General features: G+C 41.1%; 1 protein-coding gene across 3 annotated transcripts in view; it reads right to left on the bottom strand.

Annotated features, from left to right (window-relative positions):
* Window positions 1-24,841, bottom strand: part of ARHGEF18 (Rho/Rac guanine nucleotide exchange factor 18) — a 51,340-nt gene that overhangs the window by 11,646 nt on the left and 14,853 nt on the right. Inside the window, exons 1-14 of one of the 3 annotated variants that reach the window (XM_069790362.1) lie at window positions 20,552-20,625; window positions 14,395-14,462; window positions 12,758-12,821; window positions 9,520-9,664; window positions 8,602-8,714; window positions 8,299-8,439; window positions 7,579-7,829; window positions 6,718-6,843; window positions 5,340-5,457; window positions 4,710-4,958; window positions 3,807-3,883; window positions 1,403-1,581; window positions 917-1,008; window positions 425-613 (exon numbers count right to left, since the gene is read on the bottom strand). In XM_069790362.1, coding sequence (XP_069646463.1) covers window positions 425-613; window positions 917-1,008; window positions 1,403-1,581; window positions 3,807-3,883; window positions 4,710-4,958; window positions 5,340-5,457; window positions 6,718-6,843; window positions 7,579-7,829; window positions 8,299-8,439; window positions 8,602-8,714; window positions 9,520-9,587 — 1,603 coding nt within the window. In that variant the 5' untranslated portion in view covers window positions 9,588-9,664; window positions 12,758-12,821; window positions 14,395-14,462; window positions 20,552-20,625. Of the gene's footprint in view, window positions 1-424; window positions 614-916; window positions 1,009-1,402; window positions 1,582-3,806; window positions 3,884-4,709; window positions 4,959-5,339; window positions 5,458-6,717; window positions 6,844-7,578; window positions 7,830-8,298; window positions 8,440-8,601; window positions 8,715-9,519; window positions 9,665-12,757; window positions 12,822-14,394; window positions 14,463-20,551; window positions 20,626-24,841 lie in introns of those variants that run through there. The other 2 variants (XM_069790363.1, XM_069790364.1) reach the window with 2 other exon arrangements.

Below are 24,841 nucleotides of genomic sequence, written 5' to 3'. Positions count from 1 at the left end.
TGTGTGTTTGGTTTTTCTTTTTTTTCCCCAACATAAAAATTATGTTTGTGCTTATTTTCTTTCTAAATATACTATCTTTAGATAGGCTATTTTAATATATAATCCTCACATAATATTATATTTCAGGACTGGTGTATTATTAGAGCACTCAGTTACCCATCTGAATAGACTCATCCTAAGACTCTACTGGCCGACCCCTAAAAATAAAAAAATCCAATCTATGGACAAGGTCCTCGACCTAAACACACAAGGTGCACTTTATGTACCTTGAAGATTGGTTTTGAGAATAAGGAAGTCTGAACAGTGTTACATAAAAGTATTATGTTATTACGGGGTGATTTTCAGGATCTGTACTTAGATGCTATGTGCTTATCCCCACCCCTGCATTTGAGTGAATGCATACGCATTCCCACATTGCATTTACCTTCTGTCACTGCAGACCTCAAAATTGCCTCTCCTTGCAGATTTTCTGAGATATCCCCCCGAAGAAGTAGCCTAGATCGAGATCCTTGGGAATGGTCTTCAAACCCATTCATTTCAGACATTTCTAGATAAATCTGTTGCTTCTCAGTTAGACTTTGCATAATCAGGTCATCTTTCATGTTCAAACGCTCTAAAGGAAGAAACAAATTCAGTTTTGCCTTCCTAATCACTGTCAGAGTACAACGTTCAATTACTCATTTTACGGTCAGAGCATCAAACGCAGAGATATAATTAACAGTTAAGGGGAAAAACTCATGGAGCACACAAAGCTTATTAGGCTTATTTAACTTAACTATTTCTATATAATCTTACACTACCTTGAAAGACTTATGAAGGAGAAACTTGATCACATTATGTGATAAAAGAATAAGACAGTCATAAATCACAAACGATGCCGAGAAGCAGTTCGTGGAATATATAACTAAGTCATTACCTTGAAAGTCTTTTAACTTAGCAGCTCTTGCTTCAGCTAGCCTCCTCTCTGCTTCAGGTTCATTAAATGTTCCTCCTTCTTCATCAGGACAGCTGTAAAAAGGAAGAGACAGATAGATGTTTGATTTACACATTAGACAACTTAAAACCATCTCAGGATTCAACCTGAAGTTTTTGCCTAGAATGTGGCTTATCTTGTGTGTCAATCTTCCGCCCTTATCCAAAGTCCTGTTGTATTTGGCAACAGCGAACCAATTTTTTCATTTATTCTTAAAAAAAGCAGAATAAAGTCTTTGGCTGTTTTTTATTACATCTTTATGAGTGGCTTCTTCCCAACGAACACAAACAGGATTGCATGCTTCAATCTTACAAAGAAAGTTTAGGGATGGTCAAATGGATTTTTACAATAAATTTACACCTATGAGTCCTGCGAAGAGAAGACAGATGAGCAAGAAATCAAACCCTCCCACTTTCACTCATAATTTACCTTTCTACAGCTCTGCGGATGTGTGCCATCCAGGAATTCCTCTCCTCTTTTGAGCTTGTGTGAATTTCATACATTTCTGGTCCTTTTAAGGAAGCGCTTATTAAGAACATTGCCTTTTCCTCATTAGCTACCTCTCTTACAATCAACTTTTGCAATGAGATAACTGGTGGTTTAGAGTCCTGTAAAACAAAATATAATTTATTGCGCTATATTATACATGTTCTCTGGGGTTTGTTTCCTACTTATACAGGGCCAACATGAGCCATAACTTCACAAGACTATAAATTTATTGCTATGGCCTCTTCACATGACATTTTTACATTGTCACTTTTTACTCAATCATAGATGAAAACATGGAATGAAGAATGTACATTTCAAAAACAAGAGGTCTTGGTACCGATTGAATGTTAAAGCATGTATCAATTTAAACACCTGAGGACTCCCCCTGGGTCCCAGAAGTCAAGAACAGGCTCAAAAATTTTGCTCAAAAAGACGCAAAAACAAAATTTGAAAAAGAAAACAAAAACCTTAACAACACATGTGAAGTGAAAGAGGAGAAGCGTTAGAAGTTCTAAGTTGGCAAGTTAGCTACAAAAGAAATAAAAACATAACACAGAGGTGTTACAGTGTGCCATCAGGCCCTGTGAATAATAAAACAAGGTGACAGATAGTATATTGTATAACTAAGGATTAACTGGATTAGCTGTCAGTCTTTGCAATGAAAACAAATTTACAGGAGGGATTTTAGTTACTGAAAACCTATCTACGCTTCATACAGCATAGGTCCAATATATGTAGCCTAGAAAGATCCTCCCTAGAAGAAAACAGCTCTTTGTAACTGCTGAACCTTCACAACATATTCTAGAGTGATGATAAAACGGAACTGTGAAACAGACTTCAGGAACACTATGTTTTGCCAGCTTCTCTGAGCAGCTGTACTGCAATTCAAGCCATGAAGAGAGGTCACTGGAAAAACAGAATCACTGAGCAGATCCATTTGCTCCTCTGGCTTGATTTATCTATGGAGAAGTGATATCTAAATTTCAAATGAACTGTATACATACAAAGATGCAGAAAATTGATCACTCTATAACTGTAGAGCCTGTTACTGGGCGGGGGGGGGAATCCACCACGTAGCAGAGATCAGCTTTTGGGGACTGTCATAAGCAACTGTATAATATATGCTCACAGAAAAGAAAAGTTAGGGGACATATAAACAAGGGCATGACCTTGCCAGTGGAGCAGCCATACTGACTAAGAGCATGTATGCATGCTCTTACTTCTTGGGAACAATGTTTTAGCCTTGATGTAAGCTACTCACACTTATCTCAAAGCAATGGCAGTCATATGGAAAACTGCCACAACAGTAAAGACACTGTACATGTATGTTTTTCCCCTCTATGAACTTGCTCTTCTGCTCATAGCTCAGACGTGTTTTGGAAAACAGGGCAGAATTAGTCTATCAGAGTCAATGTCATAAAATGAACTATTGTTCAAAGATTCACCTAATGCTGTTCAAGAGGAAACAACTTCCAGCCATCCTGATTTGTGAAAGTATCCCCATTCTGTGCATTAGAAGAAGGGTAATTTGAAAAGCAGTTGCTTTTACAGCCCTGAGGTCATCGAAATAGCTTTTGCCATTAGAATTCAGCTCTAATGTTAATGTCTTGAAAAAAATACACCCAAGAAAACAATTAAATAAAATAGTTTCTCTGTTACTGGTTCTCTTACAGCCATAACTGAACTAGATCAGGACAAAATGTACACAATTAACTGCTCTGAGGATACCTGTAGAAATGCCCTAGAAAAGCAAGCAAATCCACTGAATGTTCTAGTGTGCTGCAGTAATTACATTTGCATTTAGTGCTTATTACATTTACTTCAGGAAAGTTCTCTGCCCCCAGTAAGTCTTAGGCTACCATGACCCTGGTTACCATGTCCTTAACCAAAATGGAAGATTCTTCCCCTTCACATTAACACACAGAAGCAGACCTTACTTGCAAGTGCCTTTCAAAGCATGGTTCTAGCACATTTAACATATATGACTTGTATAAAATAGGAGCCTAACAAAGCTTAGTGAAAGGGAAAGTCATAGCACAAGAAAGGAGAAGCAGTGAACCTCAGAGCGTGCTCAGGGCATCAGAAAGCCACAGGACATTTGGCAGCTAGAACTGGCTGATGCAAGGGACCGCTATTTTGCGCTAAGGGACAGCGGGAGGGATTCAACAAGTACCAGAACTACTTCAGAAGTGGTTCTGTAATAGCTGGCTGGTTTACAAACTTAATTTTCCATCTGAACCTACATAACAAGTGTGTAACATCTCCAACTGTATCTCTTCTGTAGTTACTGTCACTTTCATAAATACTCTAAGCGAATCTATTAAATAAGGAGAACAATACCTACCACTGATGCAAATGTGTATTTTTGGTCCTTTTCTTGTAAGAGCAACAGCACATCAGTTAACAGGACTGCCAGAATATCTACAGTAACAACAGAGGAAAAAAAAAAAAAGATGATTTTAAAGCAGGAAGACTGTCTAGACTAAAAAAAAAATCACTTGACTTAAATTTCCTGTGGGTCAGGGAATAGCACATGAACATTTGCAATATTGGGTGGGCTAATGCCTTCCGCTTGGGCTGTCCACAGACAGCTTGTAGTCGTGCAGAACCAGCACAATACAAATAGAGCCTACTTAAAGCTTGAAAAACAGCAACTCAAACACTCATGAGGGAACAGGTCTGCCTCAACGGCAGATTCTTCTGGAACTGCAGCCATTCACAGTACCACCTACTCTTGGCTGCATTTTATGTGCCATTGAAGCCTCTCCTTGAACACTTGAGCAATGAAGCTGTTAAAATATTCGCTGATGGACACTGTTTTGATTTTCTGGCAAAAGAGACATTATGCAGAATAAAGGTGTCATGGGGTTGGCACGACACAATTTTTCAAAGTGTGAAGCAGAGCTCGCACAAGATAATGCCTTTCCACAGGAGACTAAGTCAGTATGACTCAAAGCTTTGTCATCTATCTAAAGACCTCCCACTTGAATTGGAAAGCAGATCAGACAGATAATAAGCAAACACCATAAGGAACTTACCATGGACCATTATAGAGATGCTTATTGGACAAGACAAGAATAGAACAAGTGCTATTTCTTTCAATATCCTATTAAACAAGCAGGTTATTGTCATCTTATTTTATACTCAATCGATCGGTAATAGACAGTTACTAAAAAAAAAAAATTTAAAAAAAAAAAAAAAAAGATCTTGTTCCCTAGTTGTACTTTTCCCCTTCCTGGTCGTTTACCTTTGAGTCGCCCTGATGCAGCTTTCCAGTACAGCATCCCATCCAGTAGAAGCCGCCTCTGTCCCATGTCATCCTTCCGGAAGAAAAGCCCATTCTTGCATTTCCCAGATGATTTTAGCTCCATTTTATGCATAATCTCTTTAAGGCGCTGCCCCTTCTCACACTCATTTACCATGGCATCTACATGAGTGATTGTGTCCTTAATGAAACTAAGGGCCTGGGTCAGGTCTTCATAATCTCTAGTTCCAGCTAAGAGAAAAGAGTAGCAGTCAGTCACGCTTTCTGGAATGCAAGATATGAGCCACCCAAACATATTTTAACATGAAGGTTCCATACTGAATATCTAATAGTATTTCCTAAGAGCTTAAGTTTAAAAACTCTAAACTCTAATGAACTGACAAGCTTTACTACGGTTTTGTGGTTTCAGACTTGAAACTGAATGCTGCTCTTGACCCTCTGATGAGGTGAGACTGATCTGGATCTGCAGCTGGAACAGCATCTTCAGCTAACGAAGAAGTGAGAAGTAGTACCAGCCTATCCCTCCTTGTCTGAGGAAAGAACATACAAAACATGGGAGAAAAAGGATCAGCAGGCAACTGTGAGGCTTCTAGGAAAGATTAAACAACCTACCTTCTGTATTCTGAATAATACGTTCCACCAAGACTGGATATTTGGTGATGCGTTGTGTAACTAGAAGAATACACTCCTGAACACCAAGTCTCCTCACAATGGAACAGTTGCCGATTTTCTAGAAAACAAGACAGGCTCATCACACCCATTGTATATATTGCTCTTATAACTCCCTGCCTCTCCATCTGCACATTTTCTGCCTCAAAACATTTTTGTACAATTAGGCATAGCACCACATAATTAGCTGCACTCTTTTACTAAAGCAAAACTCCTGATAACACTATAAAAATTGCTTTTATTACTGGAAAATATTTTAAGTATTATTTTAAACTACTGTTAACTAAATCTGGAGCCAAGGAAAGTTCCAAATCTGAACTGTCTGACTGCCTATTTGCTAAGTGATTGCCTTTTATAATAAGATCAGTCCTTAAATACATAGAAAATACTATCTTTTTAAAACAGACCCAATAACCTAACAGCCAAATTAGGTCAATAATGAATAAAATAAGTGTTTATTTTACCACTGTATATTCACGAGTAGGCTGATCTACAGAAACACATTTTTGTTTAGAAAGGGAAGACTGTAAAGCATCAGAATCCCACTAGTTAGTCTGACTGCAGGTACAGAACAATCCTGACAGCAGAATACAGTACTGAGATCTTTCTTTACAAGGACTGAGGCTGTATAGTTTAAAACTCTGGTCACTTATTTAGTTCCTTGAAAGTAAAGTGTTCTCACTTTTAAAGACACCTAGTTAAGAAAAGCTATAAGTATAGAGCTATGTTGGCAAGTTCACACAGTATCACTTACTGATGACTGGAAAATGAGAATACTTAGGACTGTGCAACGCCACCTGAGATTCAGGTTACAGACTTCCACTTTGGCCATGTCTCTTCAGCCCTTCCTCTTAACTGCACATTCCAGTGTACAGCAAATAAACAAACCACCCTGGAGCCAATCTTCTGGTTTTGGCAAGATGAGGTAGTGGGCAAAACTTGACTAAGAGTACCTGCTTTTCCTACAGTAGTTCATCAACAGCATTTCTCACTGATATAATTTATTATCAAGCCAATTTACAAAGATGGCCACACAGTAGGGCAGTCAGTGACAAGAGCCATCAATAGAACAAATACTCTGTTCCCCAGTCCTATGTGCTCTCAAAAGCCTGCTTCAAATTTAACACCTGCTAATTGTGGCTTTGTGTCCAAACAGCTCAAGAGATCTAAACCACAAGAAGCTAACAACCCATCAAATAACGAGACTATGCCTCTAATCCTGCTCATTCAAATTTAAGAGATCTTCAAGTACAAAATAAAACCTAAAGCGGTCAAGTATATTTTGCACAGTAAGAACGGGAGACTTCTGGTTGTCGCTTACCTTTATTAAGTTTTGGAACTTCTTATTGCTTTGGAGCAGGTCTTTATAGTGACTAACAGCTTCATTGTGTCCACAACAAAACACACCGTATTTTTCTTTCATTCTCTCCCCATTTTCACCTGAAAACTAATTTGAAATATAAGAATGAAAGACATGAATCATTAAGAGTAAACCTACCTCCACTGCAAGACCCATGTTTAACATGGTTTTTATGGTAACTGATTTCTGAGACATTTCTTCAATATTTCAATTTCTTCTGTACCAGAAATGAGAGATTTACAAGGTGTGACATCTGAGAACTTGGAATATCATAAGATAACCAAATATTAAATGACAGTTGTCATCATGAGAATTTTAAAAAGGATTTCTGGGCCTCTGCACTTAAAAAGACTGAGGACTGTAAAAAGCAAAGGGCAAAAAATGGTCATGATATATGAAAGAAATTGTTGCATCCACTCCATACCAGAATGGGTGCTAAAGCTGTAATGAATTCAAAGGATCTTTACTGCATTTTTAAAAGGTCAGAACCAAGAAGCTTGGCACTAAATGAAGGAGAGCCATATTTGGGATGGGCACCAGAAATCTGTTACTTTACTTTTGCAACAGAGGAAAAATAGAACCAAACCATCTGCATTCGCATATCCCACAACATGCATACACACACGCCCAAAGAACATTTAATGAACATTTCATATTATTTGTGACCAGGTATGTTCCTGGGAGTCATGCTCACACATTACACTGGGAAGATAATCTTAAACCCAGTATTAAATCAATCTTTACATAACATAACTTTAACCCTACAGTTAGCTCTTTAGAAATTTAATAGTGTCAACAACATTGGTAGATTTTGATTCATACCTGTTTTACCAAGAGGTCTCCAATGTTCTGGATTATATAATTTCGGTCACTGCCTTCTTCCAAGGATTCCTTTCGTCGCTCCTTTAATTGGAGCAGAAATTGCCCATGCATCTCCAGCAGCTCATCCACACAGGGGAAGAGCTTGTTGATGACTGCATTTGGGAACTGCAGTTCCTCTCTCATGGCTTTGGAGTATACCTTCAGCATTATTTTCAGTGTCCTAACATGGTGCATTTCAGTCTGCATTAGTTCTGGGCAAGGGAAATAAAAAAAATTAAAAGTCACTTATATGCTGTGCAGTGACTAGGGAGATATAAAATAGCAGGCTCTGACAGCCACCATCTTTTGCACCACCTTCTTCTTCACCACAATCTTTGCATGACTGATGTGAAGCTCGTAAATTTGCCCTGTTAATCTCCCAACCAAACAGTGACTGACCCTACTTATTTAATGACATCTCCCAGTTGCAGTTGAGCTATTCCCTAATTGTATAGCTGGTCTTTGCTGCTTACACAGGCATACTGAAAACTACGGGTTGCTTAAAATCATTAATAGGAGGACTTACACACACTAAGACAGGTAACAGACTTGAAAATCTTCACTCAATTTTAGGTTTCAAGCACAAGTCAAAATTGGAGCCAATAAAAATGATTACTGCTTTGTTTAAAAACAATGGCACTATGAAACAGAAAAAATTATAAGAATAACAAATACTCTTACCATAAATGACATCTTGCCTTTTTATAACGTCTTTCTTCTGCCTTTTTGCATAAGACTGTTCCACTGCAACACTCCAAGACTCCGCCTCAAACTCATGAGCATCTGTTTCTATTTCACTTCGGAGTGATACAGAATACGCATCTAGACCAAAAGCACATTTAAATTCAATTATTATTAATTTTTTTCCCACCATATTACCTCATTACCATCATTAACAACAACAAGAGTAAAAACATCTCAGCGCTGCTTTAAGACCGTGTAAGAAATTACATAAAAATCCTGAAAAGCACAGAAATTCCATACCTTCCAGAAAAATGGAGTCTGCTGTTGAAGGTGCAAGCGAGACAACGTCATCTGAAGTCTGCTTAAATTTTATAAAGCCTGAATCCCCTTCATCCATGTCTCCTGAAATTAGTCTAAATGGCCAAGGGACCAAAACAGAACATTAACATTTTTTTAAGTTGCTTGACAAAAAAAAAAATAAATCCAACTACTTTAACAAGCATCTTTCGTTAACTATAGTGCAATTAACTTTAAATATATAAAAGGTATCATTGCACTCCAACTTTAAACAGTCAGATCAATTTAGCAACTCCATCACTGAAATATTACAGTTTTAATTAGAGCAGCATGAGTAAGTATGCAACTTCTGGTATGACATTTTAAAAAGACATCACCTGGTGACAAGCCATAGCCAGTTCAGAGTACAAAGGGCACTTTCACTGAGAAGGGAGCATAACTGTGGCTCATAAAAAGTAAACAACTACTTTAAAACAGCAGATAGCTTTGAATTTGTCTACTATTTTAATCAAGGTATCCTACAATTTAAAAACACTGCTGTCTTCTACAATAGTCAGAACTAGCACAACCTAGAATAACTGAACTCAGAAGAGATTACTGCATTTCAACAAGTCTGAAGACAAATATACCCATGAAAACCATAATCTAGACAGAGATACTCAAATACTGCCCTATTTTATATGCTATCTTTCATGACATAGTACAAAGGGACTAAAGACAAGGTGATTTAAAAAAAAACAAACAAAAAAGCTTACTGTTCAGGGAAATTAATTTCAGCGTTAAAAGCTCAATAAATCTCTTTTGAGCTTGAAAACCAATGTGAGTTCTTGCTTCAGCTCTGCAATCATTTTTCTTTTCACACTGGGGGGCTTGGGGGGTGCAGCAGAAGCTAGTGAATTAGAAGAGAAGCAGTTTACTTACCCAAATTTATTAACAGCTCCAGCAGTATTCAATGAAGACTGAGAATTTCCTCTTTGGGCGATAGTCATACCGAGATTCCGTGATAGTACTGGGGTGCCATCCGGTCCCAGGAGAAGACTTCGGGGCTGCTCCTTCAAAGAAGCAGCTAGAGAGGCAAAAATTGAATTGGTACTCAGAAAATGAGGCGTACACTGCAGATCGCCTGCTCTCAAACCTCTCTCTGAATGCGGACGGAGAACAGACAGGATCTTGGATGTCAAGAGCTCATTGTCCAAAAAAACATTCTCATTCCATTTTCTTGAAAAGGAACCACAAAAAGACAGCTCAGGATGAGCTGGAATTGTATTGCTTCTGCCGCTGCTTTTTGAATTTGTATTCCCCATGCTCACTACTGGCTGCCCTCAGACTTGGCACAGTAAAGTGGCCCCAGAGATGCACTGTTTTTATACTACCTGTGATCCTTCTAGAAATGTAAAGCTGCCACTTAACTTACTGTATTGGCTAAATCAGCAGGTCTGAAGTGCAGGAAATTGGTCCCTACTGTGCCCATTTAGTGTGGAAATTGCAAAGTATCTTCTCCTTTAGTAAAACACCAGAACCTACACACAATTATTCACACCCTACCGTATAAGGGCACAGAACATTTCATGGCAAACAAGAAAAATCTGAGATCGCATAAAAACCACAAGTTCTTTGCAATGCTTATTGCTACACAGTGATTTATATCTGCATGCACACATGCTGAACATAATAGATACCAGAGCTAAATTTAATTTTAATACCGCAGCTTTTTAATGCTTTTTAAATCTAGACAGACTGTGAACTGGAAAGATATTTAAAACTTTAATCACTATTACACAATACATGGAAGCCTGTAATAGACTTATAAAAAATGGATACAATTATTTAGCACTAATGTCTGTAACAAATGATAAGGAACAGGAGACAAAATACATCCTTTTACAAAAGGAACTTCAGGGAAGTCAAAGATGAAGAATCAGCCAGACAATCTTTAAAACTTATCACTGACAAGGGCTGCAGCTGCCCTTTTTTCCAAGTGCTTTTAAGGACATCAGGGCAGAAGAAATCTCATGGACCCTTGAATCCAGGACTCTGCCATTGCAAGCAACCTTTGTCTTACACCCAGACCAAACTCCTCTTCCAGTACTGTGTCTGGGAGGCTGCTTCAGGACCATGCTGTTGTAGCAGTTCAAGAGGGTGTCCAGTTCCCTGCCAAGGTTTATGCATCGCCAATTTACAATTTTTCTTGTAAAAACACTGGTGTCTACCCATCCCCCAAAATTCCCCTTTCTTAGTCTGCACTCCTTGGTGTACCTCCACTAACAATTACCTCTCCCTCTACTTCTGCCTTGCTCAACGAAACACAGCTAAATAAAGGTATTCATGTTTTTTCTTATGAAACAGGTTTTTCCACATTTCTTGATATCCCATACTCTACTTCTGCTTGTCTCTCATTTTGCCTTCCTTGAAACAGTTGACTAGAATTGTATTAGGGCTGCAGCAAAGGTTTCATCAATGACAGTTAATAGAAATTATATCACCACATCTCTTACTGCTGGAAATACCTTTCCCAAAATCTGTCTGGGTTTGCAATCTCCTGGTTACACACAGCACATTCTCAATCTACAACAAACTGGGTAAACTGAGTCCTCTTCCATAATCTCCAAGTGATGAGCTCCAAGCCCACTGTCCCGAAAGAGGAGACTAAGTAAATATTAGCAAGATTTGTAAAGGCAGATTTCTTAAAGAAAAGCTTAATAATAAATGTCCTCCCATTTCCGTTTGGGGAAGTATTGAAATCATTAGCCATCAAGTTCTCTTTCTGTGCTCCACAAGCCAAGAACAAGTTCTGTTTCACAATGGTAGGCCAAATCTAAAAATCTCCAGAGGCAAAACATGGGGAGAGGGATAGGGAGAACACAAACAACACAGTTTATACCTTTCTTAAAATGTATTTCTCTTTTACATTGATAACAATACCTTTGGCCTTTTTTTACTGGGCACTGCAGTCTGCAGTGTTTTACTGTGGGTGAAGACATATGATGCCCATGCCATTAGCTGTTCCTTTAACTTCCAGCTTCTGCTTTTGACTATGGAAAATAAGTACTGGCTGCCTAGCAGAGTCTGCACCAACAAAAAGCCATTTTCTGAGTTCAATTAGCACTGTCTGCACACTGCTGAGAGCCCGTATCGATCACTGTTAACCTATCACACCAGACCAGACTGTATACCACAGAGCTGTTTCAACGACAAGCCCTACGGCCAGCTTTTCCTATTTTCATTATTCCTTATTGTTTCCTATTTTAGCCTCTGCACTTTCCCCTAAATGCACAAAACCCTTCTCAGTAATGCAAACAGCCACTTATCTTCTTATAACAATTATTCCCTTTGCGCTACCTCTTGGTAAGAATCATTCCATATAGAAGTACACCTTGCAATGCAAGTCAAATGATACCTAACAAAAACATATGAAACACACATAGTAATACTCAGACATTCATATCAACTGTGTTTCTTACAGCCATCAAAGCAACCAAATGGACCAACTGCAAGGCAGAAAATAATTCTGCTCCAGTTACGGTCAATCACCTGAGCACCAAGAAGCCTGTTCTCTTAATGCAGACTTCCTAACATCTACAAATTAAAATGCCATTTAAATTATACACCTGTGGCTGTGATGTCTTTTGCAGTAGCAAAAAGCTATTTCAAAGCCTGTGCTGCAACAGAGCTGTTCTTTCCTCTTGTTTTTTTCTCCCAGATCCCTTTTCCCACTTCATCTCAACAAAGATTTATGTTCAGACCATTAGTGCTAGCTTGTCTTAGAGACTTCTAGCAACCACTAGCTGCAGGCAAGTTTTAAATAGACAATTATGAAAATCTGATGTAAAACAAAGTTCACAGTTCTAGTCTTTTCAGAGGCCAGAGAATAGACAATCAATGAAAAACTAGCTTATTGATCCCTTTTCACCATGATATTTTGAGGTTACACAGCAAGAAGGTATAAAGAAAAATAAAAAGATAAAAAGATAAAAACACACAGGAGATTGCTAGGAGCCTCTAAGCCATTCCCAATAGAAAAAAAATGAAGCCATCTTATTAAAAGAGACCTTTTCTGTACTTCAATAACACACTGTGTATAGCCTTTAAAACATATTAAAGAAAAAAATACAATCGAACAGATAAGCCTTGAGCACAGAAATCATTCTTTAGTACAAACCTGGGGAAATGCACTGGGGCGAACTTTGTGGAGATCCAGAAGGTCTGTGCTGCAAATCTTTCTGCTGTAGGAAAAAATACAATATTCTTACACATACAGACCAAACTCAGCCCAAAGTGAATCATATTTTTCCTATCATATAGCACTAACTGTAAGTGAAGCTGTATACAGAAAGTATAAAACATTTGACTCAGTAACAGTTTTGATTTTTTCCACATTTCAGAAGAATGTCATATAGACATTAACATTTTGTATAAAAATCCCATAAAGTATAAATCAGACTGAAATAGAACCAAAAATTAAGTTACAGCTGAATTAAAGCTATGATAACAATTTATTAAATGAAAGCAAACCCTTTTTGTAGACAGTCTCCACCTACACTTTGTTGCTGTTTAGTTTACAGCAATACTAACTAAACTAATCCAGCCAGTTTCAACAAAAATTTAGACTGCCCATTTAAAATCGCATCTTTGGTAATCTGTACAGCTTTCTTGTTCTTACAACACTAGGATATTACAATTCATTGAGATACAATTTATCGAAGCTGCAAAGAAATTAAATAAGTAATACAGTCAGTAAAAAATGGCTTTTGGGCAGTCTTGCTTCACTCTTGAGGATCTCATTTCAGACTTCATTCCTTGTATCATTTTGTGCTACCGCTCCCTCTTTGCTCGCTTCAGGAGTGGTCTGTCAGGGCTGATTCAACCATGAAGGTGTGGGAGATGGTAAAGAATGGAAATGAAAGCATCAGAGCAAGTGAGTTTTTCAGTTTAAAAGGAAAACGCACAATGCCTTTAGAAGTTTAAAAGTATATATCAAAAACCCCACAAGAACATTTCTGCCCTCAAAAGAGTTACATCCTAAATCACCAATGGCTGAAAGCACTTCCTCTAACCTCTAATTGGCCAGGTTTGAGCTGTTCTGCTCTCTCTTTTCCCCCTCATAGTACTCCCTAATCTGCTATCAGTCTCTGAAATCATCAACACTTGCAGGTTAAAACAAACTAAAACTCCCTCAAGTATAATTAGTTATAAGGAGGAGGAAATGGTTTTCAAAACCAATACCAGAATAAAAAACCCCGACAGATAGACAGCTATCTGAAACCAACTTGTGACCTTACACGCAATCACAGGCAGCACAGTGACACAGATAAAAAATGAACAGATTAGCAATATATCAAGTTCATCACAGTTCGAAAACGAAATCACTTATTGTGCATTGCTCAGCCTATACACAACTGTTTTAACCAAATTCCCCTCCACCCCTCACACTCTTCTGTCGTGCTTTGAGATGGCACAACCTATTAAAATAGAGTGGCATAAAATTCAGAGGTACCATATAATTCAATTATGTTCCCCCCAAAAGTGATGGGTTTCAGCATCCTTATAAGGGTTAGTCACAGTTCTGACAGACACAAGCAATGGTAAGTAATATTCAGTACAGCAATAAAATGTTTCAACTTTATTTTCCCTACATACATTGTCATAAATTACTATAATGACAAGTCAATAACTATCCGATGTCTTGAAAATGTAGGGCAAGATCCTCTACTGATGTAAATTAAAACACTAGCACTAAATTAAGCTTACTATGCCAAGCACTGTTATTATAAAAGAAGAACAATTTTTAAAACCCACCTTGGGTCTGCTGCTGCTGCATTCAGCCAGTAAACTCTTGCAGTTCTTATGGACATTCACTGCACAATCTGAAACACACACACAAAAAAGTCTTAAATTATTCCTGTCATTCCCATCTAGGGAAAAGGAAGAGTGATACATAAAAGATCTTAATTTTGTAAGAGATGCAGAGTAAGCTCAGGTGTTTCAGCGAGCATCCTTGTTGTGCATGTTCTGTTCTTCATTTTACACCAAATACTCAAGTTTCTTCAATAAGACTCAGAATCATTGATGATGCAATTCACTCATGCAAGCACAAAGAGACACTACCGAATGCACTAACAGTACTCTGCTTAATTTCCACTCAACCAGGGCACTGCTTTCCTCATATTTGCAAAGGTTATTTCCATGTGTCTCAATTCAAATTTGATAACATTCAAGAAGGCAGCAATTTATTTGGCTCCGTAGGAATAGCTGCCTTTCTGCACAGAGTATTAGTAGGAGCTGAAGTAAGTACAGTAAAGTTCAAAACGCACCACTGAATCACCAGAGTATTACCACCACCAGAGCATTACCACTTTTCTAGCTTCACAAAAGAACTGTTTCCAGATAAAGGAACTAAAGCAGCCCTCGCTCACCCAAAAGGCATAAGCCCATTAATAGTATAGTAAAATCCAATCTATTTTTTTCCTTATAATAACTGCTGCTTGAGAAAACAGAATGAAAACTGGTAGTGTCAAATATTTTCTGCAGTCTTTCTGCCCATCTATAAAATAAGATCCTTCGGCAGAAGCGGGACACCAGCAACTCAGACAGTAAAGGAAACCAGGATTGGTTTCTTCCCATATATTTCGGGCATGCCTGTTAAAAGAGAAATAGAACAAAACTGGAAGATGAACACCGTATTTGCTAGAGAAAATCCTGTTTATGTTTAAAGCACAGAGAAAAAACTATTTAAGGTCTCTTCATCCAAACAGAACTATCACCCACGCCTGGCGCCAAGACTGGTGATCTGCTTTAAGGCTCCTGGCTTACATAGAGAAATGCTCACTTCTGTTTTCCGTAATGACAGTACACCTCTAAGAACAGGAGCAAAATGCTTACTTGGCCTTAAACACAAGTAAATTAAGATATAAAAACAAGACTGCGAGAAAGACCGAGTGCACAGTCCGACAGATGCTTACACGTTATGCAACTTCCACAAATGTGGGAAGTAAGAGCAGAATACTGCACTTTGTGTGCCTCCACACAAAAAATTTCCACAAAAACAATCACCTCCTGTAACTTCTCTCTTCGTTGTGATATTTCTACCAATATCACACCATGTGCAACAAAACAAAAGGCCCTATATCTAATTTCAAATGCACATGCCTCTGCAAGTGTATGATAAAAACCTATCAAAATTATTCACTAGCTAAAACTATGTAGAGAATAACAAATATACTAGCTATTTCAGCATTGATAAGGCCTCCACCTATCACCAGGAAATGAACAGCTTGTTAAAAGACACGCCACAACAACAAACAACTAGTTGACAATGGAAACCTCTTTCCTCCTGAGACAAAGGAGCAAACTGTAGGACAAAAGGAAATAGAAAAAATTCTCCATGAGGTCAAGCTGGGCTGGATTCGAGTCTAGCTTACAGACAGGTTCCCTTCAGGGCAGAACAGGCACAGCGATGGAAGGAAGCGTTCTACAGCCATTGCCCTCCCACCCGGTCCGGCAACATCACCTCTTCTCTTGAAGTCCCCTTCATTCATCTAGAATTGTGTAATATAGTCATCTATAAACACTTTATCAAGCTTTAACTAGACTTTCATATTCCCTGACATTTACATATCTTCAGTGATTACATTCGATAATTCTTTTCTTATTAATGATTAGTAGGACCAATTCTACTTCAAAAGCTTGTGTACTTTGTTAAGCTAACTGTAAAAGGGATATCAACTTAAAATTGTATTTCAATTTTAAAATCATGCACTTGCTCTGTTAAAGATAACAGCTTATATCACTCTCGGGAGGCATTTTTCACTCAATCAGCTGACACATCTAATAGTGCTGTGTATTAGTTTCCTATGCTGCTGAAAGATTCTTTACGCAACAGGAGAGAACATACTAGAAAACAGGAAAATGCTACAGAAAAGCCTCAGAAAACTGCAGTTGAATCCAAGGACCTGATTCTCCAAGAGCCTATTTGAAACACAATTAACTTAATGATTTCCAAGTGGCATTATTTTTGCCCATGTAAGAGAAGAGAATTTTGAAAACTGACAGAGGAATCAGACTGTTTTATAAGCATACTTCATTTATAAAACAGGCTCCAGCTTTCCCTATTCAACACACTTTTGCAGACAGTGCTGAACCAACCACACTCCACTTAAGGATGAGAACAAGCATTCAAATACTAGTGCATTTGATTTCCTTTTTCTGCATGTAAGATCTCTTTGCATTCTTTATTCTTCTGGACAGCCTAATAGAGAACTGCAGGGGTCAAGAAAACAGTGAAGAGAAGAATGAGGGACAGAGGACAGTGAAGAAGTGACAGGAACCTGCACACATTGAGACTGATATATAAGAGCAGAGATACATATGAAGGGTTGTTATAGGTGTACAGAAATAATAGGTATCTAACCTTAGAAAACACAGATGGCCATCCAAAGAAAAGGAGCACTGGTAAACTCAAAACTGACGAAGAAAAATATTTTTGCATGTACCATCTCTAAGTGGTAGCATTTGGTCTTACTCAGATCAAGAATTTGGGAAGGTGCAAAAATGAAATAGACAGTTGTGTTGGCAAGCTCTTCTCAAATTGGAGAGGCACAGAAGGTATTCCTGAGAAAGACAGAGCTAAAACCTCAGAAGACTGCCACCCATGCTCTTCCACATCTTCTCCTCTCTCAATCACTCAAACTGCAAGAAGATTTATTTAGCAGGGAAAAGCATATCTTCGAAAGGATTTAACTTCGCCACAGACTAATGAGAAGGGCCGTAGCTCTGGCTAGTGCTGAGAACACCAGTTAAACTGACCTAGAAGGTCCAAGGATTTGGGTTACCTTGACTGGGTGGGAACAGGACCAGCACTACTAGAGCTAAAGGTACAACAGCAATCGATACCACACATAGCATGGAAACTAAGCAAACCCGCTATGGCTGTTTCTGGGCTTAAATCAACAGTTTTGGAACTAAGACTGAGAATTTTGGGAGCATCACATTATCCTGCATCTGGTTACTACAGGGATTGACTGTCACTGCCTCTGAAGTGTTTTGCATGGGCCAGTGCCAGCAATGACCTGTTGCTCATTGATAGACTTAACAGGGGCCTTATCCAGCAAAGAAATATTTAAGACCAAGAGGCTCATAAACATCATAGAAGATCCTGTTCACAACTGAAGGTAATTAAATTAGTATCTGGTATAATAAAAAAAACTTCCCTTACTAATGAGATGCTTTCCCAAAGGCTCACAGAAACCAATTTACAACTTAAGAGCATTTTATTGGACAAGACATTACAATGCCCAAAAGCATAACACTGATTCACAGTATGCAAGAGGGCAATGAACCTAGCTGAAAAAGGGCAGGCGAATACATTTTCTCCCCCAGCTGGAATATCTTCCAGTGGATCAGACACTGGCAATGTCCTATAAATGTCTTCCAGAATTGGATTCCAGGACAAATCTATGACTCACCAGATATTACGAGGATTATGACCCTGACCTTTGGTCTGGAATGGTACTGCCCAATAAAATAACTCTTAAAAGGCCATTTGCAAACAACTACAACTAACAGACAGATATGCTGTGATTAATCTAAAATAGAACTACTGAATTTTTTTTTTTCCCCCCAAGCATACAGTTTTTTAGTGTTTTTTAAATGACAGATAAAAAAAGCCCTTTACAACAGCTAAGTTCAGGCAGGGACACCTTTTAACAGTGATTCTAATGATACAAGGAGCTCAAGCACTATTTTAATGCTAAGTATATATTCACCACCTATTAAATCCAACCAGCAGAAGCAAGCCATGGACAAAATAGTTTTCTCGAGAAATCAATCATTTTTCTATATTCAAATGTCCAATGCTTCAGGGATCAAAGAGAATCTCTTCCCTCACCCTTACACCATACAAGGTAATTCCTCTCTCTTGAACTGACAAAGGTAACAACTTGCATATGAATGATTAATACAGAATATAAAATCTGAATTTATACATAGAGATACACAACAGCTGAGAAACATTTCAAACAACTACAGCATTCCAGAAAAAGCAGAGTGACTTTGTCATAAATCTCCTTAGGAAAGAGGAGGAGTTTCAGTGGAACATGAAGAAGTTTCTGTATTCAGTAAATCCAGGTCAGGTATCTTCAGGAACTCGGAGCAGATTTAACTTTGTCCTAGTAGCTTTGGTGACCGGTGTTTACTTGTTTTGCTAACTGGCCTAATTAGGCAGAGGCAGAAACTAAAAACTGGAAGGGTGCAGGGTGATGTGATACTTCAGAAATAGAGACTGTCCACACGATAGAGCAACAACACGAAATTATCAAGTTTCAGCTTCCCTGTTAAAGCATTCCTCTTTGTCTCCAAAACGAACCTATAATTACTTTCTCACTGTATCTGATTTTATTGTTCAAAATATCAGATACACGGATGGGGGGGGGGGGGGGGGGCGTGGTGTGTCATTCCCAACACTGCAAGTTCTGGTGGCCTTGGGGTTTTCTTTAAGCACAGAAACCCAAACTGAACAAACAAAAACCTGATGTTTCTGTTTTTTAAACAATGCAAAGTAAAATTAGCATATTATCCTAAAAGAAATATGAGTAACATTTCAATTGTCTCACACGGAACCCTTCCCCCATTCTACAGGAACGCTACAGAACTGAAGCAGCAACTATGACAATTGTAAAAGGTATTCAGAATATTTCATAGGTAAACATTAGGTGGAACTACAACACACAATGTCTGATGGCTCCTGTTTCAGAGCCATATTTCATGGTTTTATTTTTTTTACCATACCAAAGGGAAACTATTGCCTTACAACTTTATAAATTTTAAAAAAAAGAAGTGCCAAATAAAAAAGCCACCTACAAAACTCACTCTTAAGAGAGGGGAGTGAGAAGGAACTGAGAAGCAGCCATTTCTCCTCTTGGTTTTACATACTAGACACAGAGATACTACAATAACAAAACCACAGCACAAAATCTTCAAACAGTATTCAGAATTTCTGCTTATTTATTAGAGCAGCAAAACGAAATACAAAACCAGAAACATTCAGAAAGCTATTTGTTTGAATCACTCCCTGTTTCCCTCCACCTGCTCCAAAATCCGTCACCACTCCTAGCTCCTACTGGGGTTTCCTTTCCAGCACACACAAGCTGAGCCTACAATCTGATATTATCTCCTGCTCCTCTCCCTAACATGCCAGGGCTGGGGAATATTTAAAATGGCTCAGACATCACAATTGTGGGTAAGGAGTTTTCACCTTTTTTTTTTTTTTCCTAACACACTTAAGGTCTTTTTACGCACATCGCAGACTTTTCTCACGGCTGCAGCCCCAGCACTAGCAGTACGTGTGTAAGTAACCGAGAAGACGAGGCGCAGGATTTCATTATCACAAGCATCAGGATGCTCAGACTCAAGCTGTGGCATAAAGCGAACCAGTTTCACACGAGGCTGCACCAGCTCGCCTCCCTAACGCGTACGGTAACATTTCACCTCCTTCTTTAGCCCCTCAAAGGTAAAGGCTGCATCTTCACAAGCTGCCTCCTGCCCCCCCCGGTAAAGCCTTGAGCTGCCAACCTTGGGACGGCTATAAACCCTGCAGGATTTGTCAGGAAAAGGAAAATAAACCCTCTGGCCTGGCCAAACTGCCGGCGGAGGCCGGCCTTCTGTAACCCCCCGCTGCGGGACGTTGCTAGGCGGCAGCGGCCGGCGGGCAAGCTCCCTCCACAGCTCCTCGCTGAACCCCCGCCACCCCCTCAGCACTGCGAAGCCCCGGGAGGCAGCCCTGCCCCGCCACAGGGACCGGGGACGACCGGTCCCCGGGCCGCGGCCTCCCACTGCCCTGGGGAGGGGGAGCTCCCAGTGCCGGGAGGGCTCCCTAAGGCCGGGAGCGGGTGGCATCGCGGGGAGCCGGGGGCCGAGGCTCGGGGAGCCGGCGTGACGCGCTGACAGCCCGGTCTCTTACCGGACTCCCCGGGGAGCCGCCGGTTGCACTCTCGGTCCCGGGAGCCGCCGCCACAGCAACAGGAAACGCCCCCGTGTCCCGGAAGTAAAAAGGGAGACGGAGCTGCGCGCCTGCGCGTCACGGCCCGGCTGAGGGGAGGGTCCCGTTCCCCTCAGGGAGGGGACGGGGCCCCCTCAGCCCGCGCTTTCCCCTCAGGGAGGGGACGGGGCCCCCTCAGCCCGCGCTTTCCCCTCAGGGAGGGCACGGGGCCCCCTCAGCCCGCGCTTTCCCCTCAGGGAGCGGACGGGTCCCCCTCAGCCCGCGCTTTCCCCTCAGGGAGGGCACGGGGCCCCCTCAGCCCGCGCTTTCCCCTCAGGGAGCGGACGGGTCCCCCTCAGCCCGCGCTTTCCCCTCAGGGAGGGCACGGGGCCCCCTCAGCCCGCGCTTTCCCCTCAGGGAGCGGACGGGGCCCCCTCAGCCCGCGCTTTCCCCTCAGGGAGGGCACGGGTCCCCCTCAGCCCGCGCTTTCCCCTCAGGGAGCGGACGGGTCCCCCTCAGCCCGCGCTTTCTCCTCAGGGAGGGCACGGGTCCCCTCTCAGCCCGCGCTTTCTCCTCAGCCCGCTCCTAGGTCGGGGGAGGCGGCCGGAGTCGAGAGAGCCCCCAGGTTTCTCCCTGACGAGGATCCCAGGCTGCCTGTCCCCAGCCTGAGAACCGCTCTGGCCTCTTCCCCAGCCCCAGCCGGCGGATATAAACATCCCGCACCACAGGGCATCTGCAGGGGACCTGCCTTCCATCAGCGCCTGGCTGCGGTGGGAACAAAGGCTAAACAGGCCCTTAACGGATGGGATGTAGCATCCCCAGTGACAGCTTTAACATGGTAGTTCATGTGTTTGCGCAGCGCCCGGGACTTAACTCTAAATAACATAATTCATTATTAAAAGCTGGGTGGGATTTGCCATTCAAAACATGTTGACGTGTTTACAGCCACTCCTGCCGAGGGGAGGTTGGGGTGCCAGCTTCCTTATCGGCGAAGGCGAGTGCCTGCCCAGGCCTTTGCAAATGACCCCTGTGCAGACAAACAGCGAAAGCGAAGGGGAATTATCTTCGCTATCAGCACATTAATGCACTGACTTGTATAAATTGCTTGCTGGAAAAAAACATCTTTTCCCTGACACCAATAAGATTTGACCTAGTGCTAGCACCGGGCTGCTGAAGTACTCCGTGCAGGGAGGAAAATTCAGAAAAGCTCATGACCTAACCTTACCTCCTGATCTATGATTCACCCTGAGGATTTACAGTACTGGTCTCTAACACAAGTTTGTCATACTTTAAATCATGCACATCCAATTTGCCTGTCAAAAATGCAACATATGCGATTACAAAACAAACTTCCCTCTCAAAATCCACCCTACAGCTTTCCCACGCCGCTTTGAAAGAATCTGCCACCATTTGGGCTGGAAATGTGCTGAAATCCTAGACTACCATGGGACCAATATTGTCTCTGCTTTCCACACTGTGACCTGTTTAATCGATTTTATTTTTCTCTTCATCTTATAGTTGCAAGCTTTTCAGAAATGTTCCCTTTTGTGCTGCTTCTGTACAGGACTTAGTACAATAAGGTCCGAGTCGTTTATTGGGGCCTCTCAGTACTACAGAGAAATAATCATTAAATAAAGCGATTTGGGGATAAACAGCTGGCTGTCACTTGGTGACAGATTAATCCTTAGACTTTGTGCTTCCCTATAATATAAAAGTAAAGCATTGCAGATTGCCCAACTACAGCTGTCGTGGAGAGAACGTGCTGTGCTCGTGTGGCTGGCCTCAGGGCATCTCCACAAAAATCAGTGCAAAATCTGGCACAGCAACCAGCTGAAAGACTTTGTAGCTTAGAGCTAAGGTTTGAATTGCAAAGAAGAGAATAGCACCAACTTTCTAATCCTGTGTAATTCTATAATAACAAAAGATTTCTTACTGAATGAGTTGCAGGTAGATTACTGTCATGCAGCCTTATGCATTTGTCAGGCCAAGTGTACAAGATCCTGAGGTTTTATCAGGGAATGGAAGGAGCAGCACCTTGGAGATGTTCCAGATGAAGGCAATACTGCCCAGATATGAAAAGAAAGTAAAAAGCAGAAAAGGAAAAGCACTGAGAATAGTATGTTCTTCAGCTTCCTTTTCTAAAACCTCTAGAGTTCGGCAGAGCCAGCTCTGTGTCAGCAGACTCATAGCTCAGTGTTTCCTCTGAAACCAGTGCTGCAGACCACTTTCACATTTGCTTTAGATCCTGCTTCATTGGCTTATAACCGCATTAACCCACAGCCTATTGCAGTCGCTCTGGTTTCGCCTGTTTTATTTGGACTCCTGTCAGTAATCATTTATTCCGAGTGGGACTACCAGTCCATTTATCACTGTCATCATGTTACAGCAGCCAAACCTCCTTTATCCCCCCAAAATAGAAGCTTTTTGGCAGCTCTGTCTCTCTCCAGAAATGCAAAGTTTCAGGTTTCCTGCTGCTTTTCACATTTCTCAGGACTCTGTGTGGGCTATGAGCAGAAATTTCAGGATAGAAAATCAAGTAATTCCTCCTCATTATAAGCCAAAAACTGCCTTCCTGTATTGGCTTATTGGTGCTGCACTGGGAATCCTAAAAGCAAAAGCAGGCAGGCACAAGTGCCAAATGAGAGGTGAATTTCAAGTCCAAACCAAAAGCCATTCTGGCCTCTCTTCCTTACAGATAAAGCAGCATGGGCGGAGGATGTTTGCCTGACAAACTGCAGAGACCTGCGTCCTCCATTAACCCACAGAACCGTTGTGAGAAAGGAAATGGTTCTCCAAACCTCTTTCACAACATGCCTTAAATAAGTCCTGGAAACTAGTTGTTACAGCAATTTGTTGTAAATCAGCCCGTATACTGAAGCAGCCAGCAAGGGTCAGCCTAGGACAGGTGGACAGTCTGGTGTCCAGCACAGCCTGTATTGTTCAGGAAGATTCATTAAACCGAGCACCTTCTCTTAAAGAAGAGGAATTTGTCTGAAGCCTACCACACGCTTTGGTTGCAGCTATAGGTTTCCTTTTGAAGAGGATGGCCAATCTGACCTCCCTATGGGGGCCAGGGCTGTATCTTTCCCGTAAAGTAATAGACATGTAACTCTCAACTAAAGAAGGTGTAGAAGATCCACCTCTACCCCAGTGCTCAAGCTCAAGTCACTAGGAGGGAAGCAATCCTCCTGACATCTGTATTCCACGGCATATCCTTGGCTCGCCTCCATGGTACAGCCTGCTTGGAGAGCTCTCCTCCTGTCAGGGCTTTCCTGGGACTCATCTAACTCCTGTTGCATAAACTCTGGAAGCGTGTTTATAAGAGAGGATTAATTTAAGCACAGAACCTTCTCCACCCTTGACAGCAAAGGCTCAAAAAGAGCTTTCTCCATTTCCAGGTGAACAATAAACCTAGAGACTCACAGCTCAAAGTTTACGTAACAGTGAAGTTTGGGTGGCCACTGTTGTCGAGATCTCAGCGACTGCAATCATTCCTCTTTGTTTTTCATCCCCTGCCAGGCTCCTAACATCACATCGGAGAGATTCCAAAACTGGAGCTGCAGAAACTCTCCTGCATCTATACTCCCACAGCCTCCTTCCCTGGGACACTTTCTGCCATGTCGTGTCAGGATAGATGGGAGGAATCAGGTGGGAGAGGGAAACAGGTTACCATGTACAGGGCCACCCAGGCTGCCTACCCTCTTCACAGCTCATGTGCGTGTTTCTAGCAGTATGATGATTCCTTGTTCTGAATTAAAAGCAGAATTCCTCCTGCTGTTACTTTCTCTAATAAGAAGAGCTCTTGCTCCTCTATTTCATCACAGCCATGGAAGCCACTAGACTTTCTGTGTCTACTGGACAGTGAAAAGAGCTCAGGCTTCCTAATCATTTCCCCATCCTTTCTCCCCCTGGCTTCAGCTCATCCCTTTCTTTAACCACCATCTTTTCCTGTTTTGTTTTTCTTTCTATGAGCCTGTTTTGTCTTCTACCACGTGGTGGTGCTGCAGTTAAAAATACCATGGAGATAACATAAAGAGCAGCACCTGACCATGAGATGGACCCAGCGCTGGCTGAGGGCCGAAGCGTATAGATGGTGAAATGTGAGTTCATTATGAGAAAACAAGAGGAGCAGCCAAATATCCTCAGATCCTGGCGGCAACTACAGCTCAGACTGAGCCCCGATAGAGCAGCTCACACTTCTGAAAAGTAGGCCTGCCACTCTGGCTACCCGGTGGCCCCAAAGCTTGCTTTTCAAGAGCCCTATCAGTGACT

This window comes from Haliaeetus albicilla, chromosome 8 (assembly GCF_947461875.1).
Source record: "Haliaeetus albicilla chromosome 8, bHalAlb1.1, whole genome shotgun sequence".
Taxonomy (NCBI): Eukaryota; Metazoa; Chordata; class Aves; order Accipitriformes; family Accipitridae; genus Haliaeetus; species Haliaeetus albicilla.
This window is presented reverse-complemented; position numbering and strand designations above follow the sequence as displayed.